Genomic DNA, 7466 nt, shown 5'->3' with positions numbered 1-7466 from the left:
CGCCCGCTCGCCTTGCTGAGGAGCCTGCGCCAGTGCAGCCGCCAGAGCATGAGGGCGATGATGAGCAGCAGCAGCAGGATGATGGCCACCAGGCAGCCGATGAGGATGGCGGTGGGGCTCCCCTCAGCCTTGGCCACGGGTTGCTGGCCTCGGGGCTCCAGCTCTGGTGGAGACGGGAGAGTCAGAACCACCTAGGCGCCCCACCCAAGCTGAGGGGCCCCAGGGAGGAATGGCAGCACGGGACCCACTCGTCCAGGAGGGGGCCCCCGGCCGCTCACCCAAGCTGCTGAAGTTGGTGGGAGGTGGGCCAGGCGGCCACCAGGGAGCCGGCGGGAAGGTGCCCCCCAGAGCTGGAGAGGAGTCATTCACAACGTCTGCAGAGAAGGACGAGAAGAAAGGAGGGAGTCAGACAGGGAAAAGGGACCAAAGGGAAGCTACTTGCATGAGACCTGTGGGATTCTACCACCAGGAGCAGGGGAGATACTCGGTATCTGTCCCAACCCGTCTGAAGGGGAGGGGCCCGGCTGCTGCGGATGTCAGGCTTTTCGATGCTGGACTGTGAGGACATACAGGACTCCCCGAGAGAGAGCCCCGGGTGGGGAGTTTGGATATCAGGAGGCCCGGAGCAGAGGCTGTTCCTCAGCCATCAGAGTATTTCAATGCTTTTACAGCCAACGCTGTCCTCCTGGCTCAATATCAGCCATGAGTGAGGGGCTTGTAAAGCAAAGATGGAGATGCGGGGGAAGGCGTAGGGAGGCATTCCCATTATTCAGGGCATCCCTGCTTGGGAAGTCTCATGAGTGACAGACAGATAGATATGGTGCCAGGAGTGGGTATTCTGGAGCCCCGCGGGTTGGCAACCCCAGAGGCTGAGGACTGGGCACAGACCAGGGGCTTACCGGAGCTGAAGGCGATTTCACTGAAGAGTAACCAAGGCCCAGCAAAGAGGAAGCGGCACTGCAGAAAGCGGCCCACGCGGCCGCCCAGGGGCACGGACACAGCCCGGGCTCTGGGGTCCCCCAGGCTGCCCCCCAGGGCGTGGCGCACAGGCTCCCCCTCCCAGGCCATGGCAGGGCCCCGCTTGAAGCGACATTCCACCCCACCAGGCAGGCGGGCTCCCAGGGTGTGCATGTTGTTACAATGGACCTGGGGGGGAAGGGAGGAGGGACACAGGGTCAAGGCCAGGAGAGCCCAGGTGAGCGCCCAGGAGCAACCACCCTGGTCCCAGAAGAGCCGGACGCGCTTACCTGCATGGCCTGGAAGGCCCTCAGCCGGTCAAACTCAAACTCCATCTCCACGAAGCCACCCGGGAAGCTGTGGTTGCTCCACCCCACGTAGTCGTAGCCGGGCCAGACCCGCAGTTCCTGGCTCTTCCTAAAGTCATCCAGCCCCACCACACCATCCGCCAGCTGACCCAGACCTCCGTACAGCAGCCTGGAGAGCAGCGGAGCAGAGGAAGTGGAGGGTGGGAGAGAAGGCAGTGCCACCCAGCCCCGTGCTCTGCAACCCCCAGCCCCCACCTCCTGCCCCCACCCCCGCGGCTCTCTCTTTCCCACCCCAGACCTGGCGCGGTACTCTGCGGCTGCAGGAAGCACCGCCTCTAGGGGGCACCGTTCAACCTGCGGTGTGTATATTTACTGTGAGTTCCCAACACATGTGTCTTCGCAAAGGGGTGCCTCTTTCTAATTCGCACCAAGTGTCACATGAGCTAGTAGTCTCCTTGCTACCCTCCAGTCCTGATCCTGTGTCCCCAAGGCCCCACCTAAACCATCCCTCTCCCCAGTTCTTCCATCTCACTGCCCGGACTCTGGACCCCCACCCACTACAACCTCCCTCCCACCCCAGGCTCATGCCCGGCAGAGCCTGCCTCTCTTACCCGCCAACAGCGTGTGTGGTGTGTCCATCGTAAGTGGAGTCGTTGAGGTGCACCGCGTCGGACAAGTACATCGTCTGCCCCACGGGGGCCGTGTAAGACAGGAGTCCATCTGGCGCAGGTAGCAGGAGGGGTGTTAGAGGCAGAAGCCTCCCTCCCGCTCCCTTGCATCAGTCCCTTCTTGTGTCCCTCCACAGGCCCACCGGCACGGAGGAGACAATGTTGGCCAGGCCCCCCCTCACTCAGAGTGACAGCTTCCCAACAGGAGAAAGAGGATCCTGGAGGCCCCTCTCCCCAGGCCCCAGCCCAGGAACTGAATTCTCAGGGGTCTGAATGACTCACCCTTCCAGAGGCAGCCATACAGCTCCACCCGCAGACAGACACTCATGACCCGGTCAGCCCGGGGGTAAAAGCGAACCAGCCGGGCCACCATGGGGGGTCCAAGGTCCTTCAGCACCACTCCCCCAGGGTCCTCGTTACCTAAAATCACCTGTGGCCCAGGAAACAGGGTGGATGAGTGGGAAAGGCTCCAGGCTGGATCTCACCTCCCGGTCAGCAGCTGTTCCCCGGCCCAGCACACAGTGGCCACAAGGAGACTCAGGAAGGCTGGTGTTGAGCATACAGGGCTATGGGGTACAGCCAGGCATTTCTAAAGTGAGGGGCCGCAGCAAAAACTTCTGATGCATCTCTCAGCCTGACGACCTGTCCTCAACCTCCAGTATCAGCCTCGACCCCCTGCCTGTTTCCATTTGTCTCGAAGCCGCCCGTCCCGCTGTGCACGGACTCCACCCAGTTCTCACAGCTCTGTACCTCTGCTTTGGCCTTCCCCCCCTTCCTTCACCCCATCCTCTCTGTTCACTCAGAAGGCACTGGATGAGTGCCCCCTCTGTGCCAGCCATGCATGTTCTCAGCGGTAAACATCCGTCCCTCCCCTCTCCCCGTGCAGCACTGAGATTCCAGGAGGAAAAACAGCTGTGAAGAACAAGAGGCAGGGTGTGGGACTAAAGCAAGGGGAGGCGGGCTCTCTGAGGAGGTGATATCTAGAGGAGAACTGAGTGGAAGGAGAACCTGGGGACATCTGGGGGAGAAGCTCTCCAGGCACAGAGACCAGCAAGCAAAAATGTCTTAAAGTTGTGGGACGAACCCTTGCTTGTTCCAGGGACAGCAAGAAAGCCAGTGCGCCCAAGGGCAGTGAGAATATAGGAAAGAGGAGTAAGGGAGGCAGGCACGAGCCAGGCCAGGCCAAGCTTCTGCACCCACGCAGAGCTTAGCTTTGGTTCCAGCAGAGTGGAGAGCCAGTGGAGGGCTATGGACCAGGTGTGCCTCATCTGATTTGCATTTTCTCAGGTACAGTGGACGTAGCCCCTGGGTGGAGATATTTCCGGTAGGAACAGACAGGAGCAGGGAGAGCATTTTGGAAGCCAGCATGTTCAGCTAAGCCGGGGGTGGTGTGCGCCTGGCCTAGGGTGGTAGAGGTGGTGGTGGTGAGAAGTGGCTGGATTCAGGAAATGCGGAGGTAGAACAGACTGGTCCTGCTGGTGCTTCGAAAGTAGGGGGTGAGAGACCAGAGGAATCAGCGATGTCATCGTAGCTTGTGGCCGGAGCAACTGGCCTGAGCTGGGGGAGGGGCCGGTTTGGGGTGGGAATGGGATTCGAATTCAGCTTGGGAAGTTTATGGTAGGTTTGAGACGCCATTAGACATCCAGGTGGAAAGGCCTAGAAGGTGGTCATGTTTGCAACACTAGATGGAGCTCAAGACAGAGGCTTGGGCTAGAGAGGGTATAAATTGGGAGAGTCATCGGTGGACAGGTGGCATTTACGGTATAGCTGGGGGCGAGAGGAGAGCCAACCTTCCCTGGGGGCTGTTCCTGCCAACCTCACCTCCTGACCCCAGCGGTCCCTCCAGTCCATCCAGCGGTGGCCGTCCCGGGAGTAACGCAACCGGTAGCTGGGGGAGAACTCCTTGCCCAGGCCTCCAGCGTGCCGCCCCTGGGTGCCCACCAAAGCCACCAGGTGCAGCCGCCGCAGGTCCACCTGCAGGTACTCCTCCTCCTTTGGAAAGACCGGCCCTGCGGGGCACCATGCCCCGTCCCCGTCGCTGCTCTCCAGCCTGGGAGGGGGCAAGAGGTCACAAGGAACATCTGGTCAGCCTCTGTCTCTAGTATTGAAAACCTCTCATGATGGGGGGTAGGGTTTCGTTGGCACTGGCCCTCCCAGGGGCCTCGGGGCTTGGGCAGAGGACTTGGAAGGGCAAGTAGAGGCCCCAGGGGCTCCCTCCAGAGCAGCCCCCCAGGTGTGCCAGTTACCTGCTGTGGCGAGCGGCAGTGGAGTCTGACCACGAGCTGGAGGCAGAGATGTCCCCATCTGGAATGGTCCTGTCCTGCATGCCCAGGGCATAGCGGCACTTGGCTGGGTGAACACAGGCATACGAGGGTCACGGCCCCTGGCTCAGTTTCCCAAGCCCCATCCTCAGGGACCCAGGAGCCAGTCTCCTCACCAGGGTCGAAATGTCCCTTCATATCAGCATCTCCAGTGGCCACCAAGAGCAGCGGCAGCAGCAGCGGTAGAGAGGAGAGGGCCCCTGGCCCCATAGCTCCTGATTCCTCAGGCCTAAGGGGGCGGGGGCAGCATCTCTGCAGGGCAGCAAACAAGTGGTAGGGTGAGTGAAAGGGCAGTCACAGAGCCCGAGTCACAGCCAACAGACAGGCAGAAACGCTGCTTTGGGAATAATGGGAGTAAAGTGACAACGCCAATAGTTGCTTAACAGATCAGCTATGCTGTTAGAATGCTGCCCACGTGCCAGATGCTGGGCTAACTCTGGTCCCCTCCCCACCTACGATCCCCGAATTCTAAAACACGTGGGGGACCCCAGGGCTTTCCAATCTCACTGTCCCCTGCAGCCCCACTAACCCCAGTGTGACCCCTGGACCCGCAGCCCCGGCAGCACGCAGGAGCTTGGGAGACAGGCAGAACCTCAACCCTCCCCTAGATCTGCTGAATCAGAATCTGTGTTTGAACACAATCCCCAGCTGATCTGTGCTCTTCACTGGGGCCCGGGGGCAGGCGCTACCTAAAACCACTCCAACGGGCACCTCCTTGTGAATCCCGGTATCTACCCTCCGCAGCCTCAACAGCAGGGGAAGCTGTTCTGACCTCTCCTCTTCCTGGAGGCCTGCGCCGAGTTCTCCAGGCCCTGGAATCCTGAGGGACCCCTAGTGCCACCCTTCACGCCCTTCTCCCACCTCTGCCATCAGATCCAAGCATCCTGGTTCCGCCTTCCCTTCCTGAGACTCTGTCCCCCCAGGTCCCACTTTCTGAAGGTGGCTGCCTCTGAAGGAAAAGCCCAGCACTGAGAAATGCCTGAGTTGCCTTGGAGATGAGGGCGGGTCCAAAGACGGGGAGGCCAGGTCACCCCAGGAGGTAGGAAGAGTGGGGGGATACTCCCCCATCCCTTTGTCCTCCTCCAGCTGCTCCCATCATGCTCTAGGGCAGGAATGCAAGAGGCAGCTGAGACCCCACAGCTCTGAAGCGGCAGCTGAGGGGGCTGACTGAGTTGCACTGAGTTGCGGGGGGCACCCAGGCATCAAAGAAGAGCTAGAACCAGAGCGATCACACCTGGTCCCTTGGAGGTCCGGGAGCCACGTGCAGGGGAGCAGGCTGCAGGGTCCCAGGCAGCTGGCCTGGAACTCCTGGGTGCCGCTCTCCACCCCCACCTCTCTCGGGAACAGCGGGGCCCTTGTTCCCCTGGGTAACCTTCATGCCTATCCCCGATGACTCATCGGAGCCAGACGGAGCTGGAGGAGCCCCGGGCAAAGATACAAAGACAGGCAGAGGATTGGAGGCAGGGGGAGACAGGGCGAGAAACACAAAGCAAGAGGTAAACAGAGCAGGCTCAGAAGCCCAGGGCACAGAGCCAAGCAGAGAAACACCCAGATGTCTGGGGCAATCCCTCCAACACTCCAGTCACCCTACTTCTCTCCACTGGGTCAGACGCACGAAGGACAGGCTGAGAAGACCTACCCCAACCCCGCCCCACCCGACCCTACCCCACCCCACCCCACTTCAACCAATTACAAAGCAGGGACCTAGTCACTGCACAGGTCCTTCCCTCTCCTCTCCCACCCCCACCCCCCACCACAAACAACACCCACACAGCTCTGCGCACCCCTCCCCACACACACACAAATGTCAGCCATGCAAACTTACAGAGCGGACTGTAAACACTGGGGCTAGATGTGGCATTCACACCCACACATGTGCAGGCGCGCGCACACCCCCTCTGTCACAGACAACTCTTCACAGACTTTCAGAGACAGACACTCACGTGCGACAAGCACTTGAATCTGTTACACACATTTGCCCCAGCCGGGGCAATCACAGATGCTCATGCACACGTCAACTCCATCCACAGGTCAGCCCTCTGTAAAATCCAAGGCCGTCGCTTAGTGAATAGCCATGTTCAGACCTCTGTGATCGTGAAATGACAGACACACATGCTCCTACCATTAGAGGACACCGTGAGACACACACACGCAGGCTCTCAGGCACAGGATCCCAAGAGAACTGGGGCCCACCGCCTCATACACACCAAGACCAAGCCAGAGCGCAGTCAAGGCGGGGGCTGGAACGGCAGTGAGAAAAAGAGGCATGGCTCCATTTTCCCATACTCTCAGCTTTCACCTGTCCCCACCGCAGCGCTCACGGTGGCCGCACGTATGTGCCTGCGGCACTGGCTGGGGGTAGAGGTGCTGGGAAGGAAAGTCCAGCCAGCAGGGACCTGGCCTGAGCCGAGGGGGTGTGGAAGGGAGGGGGGATGGGACACGGAGGGTGGCGCTCACCCGGCAGCGACACAGTCTCACAACAGAACCAATTGACCATCCTGAGGCTGTCACGGGCGGGTTAGGGTGTCCGTGCCTCTCTCTGCGGGGCTGAGGGCAGGCTGCCCCCTGGGAGCCGACTGGCCGGAGGCTTAGCACTTAGCAGATGGATGCCCGCAGGGCTGGCCTGGTGGGAAGGCAGGCCCACTTCTCCAGGCGCCCGAGGGGATGATTCAATGGGGCCGCACGGGAGCACCTGTCTTCGGGGTGTCAGTTCCGTCACACTGAGTAAAGGGCCCTTCCTCAAGGCTGGAGCACACTTTCTCAACGGTCAGGGACGGTCGCCCCCATTTTCAGACTGTAAGCCAGGGCACGGGGGGGGCGGGCAGCGACACACTTGGCGGAGCTGGGTCCCCAAGAGCAGCCCGGGAGCGCCCTGCCTCCGCTGCCAGGCCCTCGCCCGGCCGCCGCGCCTCCCCTGGAGCCCCCGGCCTCCGCCTCTCCCCCTCCGCCCGCAGGGGTCCTCCGGCCGCGCCCCCTACCTCTCATCGCTCTTCCCGGCAGACCCGGGAGTCCGACCCCGGAGCGGGGCCTCCTCGGCTGCTGGGCGAGGGGCGGGGGAGGCGCAGGGAGCCAGGAGCAGGGAGCGGGAGGCGCCGGCGGGGCTCGGGTGTCGGAGGCGGCTCCCGCGAGCAGCTGTCGGGGGCCTGTTCCGGGGAGAGGAGCCAGGGCTGGGGCGGCTCGCGCCCAGGCGCCGCCTCCCCCCGGCCCGGCCC

The 7466-nt window shown here is 61.8% G+C and overlaps 1 protein-coding gene across 8 annotated transcripts in view; it reads right to left on the bottom strand.

Moving 5' to 3' along the window:
* DDR1 (discoidin domain receptor tyrosine kinase 1) overlaps positions 1 to 7466 on the bottom strand; it is a 17830-nt gene that overhangs the window by 6919 nt on the left and 3445 nt on the right. For 4 of the 8 annotated variants that reach the window (XM_034660453.1, XM_019809561.2, XM_019809563.2 and 1 more), the window contains 9 exons: positions 4371 to 4506; positions 4180 to 4282; positions 3755 to 3983; positions 2216 to 2363; positions 1877 to 1985; positions 1248 to 1434; positions 900 to 1146; positions 279 to 374; positions 12 to 163 (listed from right to left, as the gene is read on the bottom strand). In XM_034660453.1, coding sequence (XP_034516344.1) covers positions 12 to 163; positions 279 to 374; positions 900 to 1146; positions 1248 to 1434; positions 1877 to 1985; positions 2216 to 2363; positions 3755 to 3983; positions 4180 to 4282; positions 4371 to 4464 — 1365 coding nt within the window. In that variant the 5' untranslated portion in view covers positions 4465 to 4506. Of the gene's footprint in view, positions 1 to 11; positions 164 to 278; positions 375 to 899; positions 1147 to 1247; positions 1435 to 1876; positions 1986 to 2215; positions 2364 to 3754; positions 3984 to 4179; positions 4283 to 4370; positions 4507 to 6711; positions 6922 to 7232; positions 7451 to 7466 lie in introns of those variants that run through there. The other 4 variants (XM_034660450.1, XM_034660451.1, XM_011236764.3 and 1 more) reach the window with 3 other exon arrangements.

Source organism: Ailuropoda melanoleuca, chromosome 5, assembly GCF_002007445.2.
Source record: "Ailuropoda melanoleuca isolate Jingjing chromosome 5, ASM200744v2, whole genome shotgun sequence".
In the NCBI taxonomy this organism is placed as follows: Eukaryota; Metazoa; Chordata; class Mammalia; order Carnivora; family Ursidae; genus Ailuropoda; species Ailuropoda melanoleuca.
Note: the sequence above shows the minus strand (reverse complement) of the source record. Positions and strands in the feature narration are given on the sequence as shown.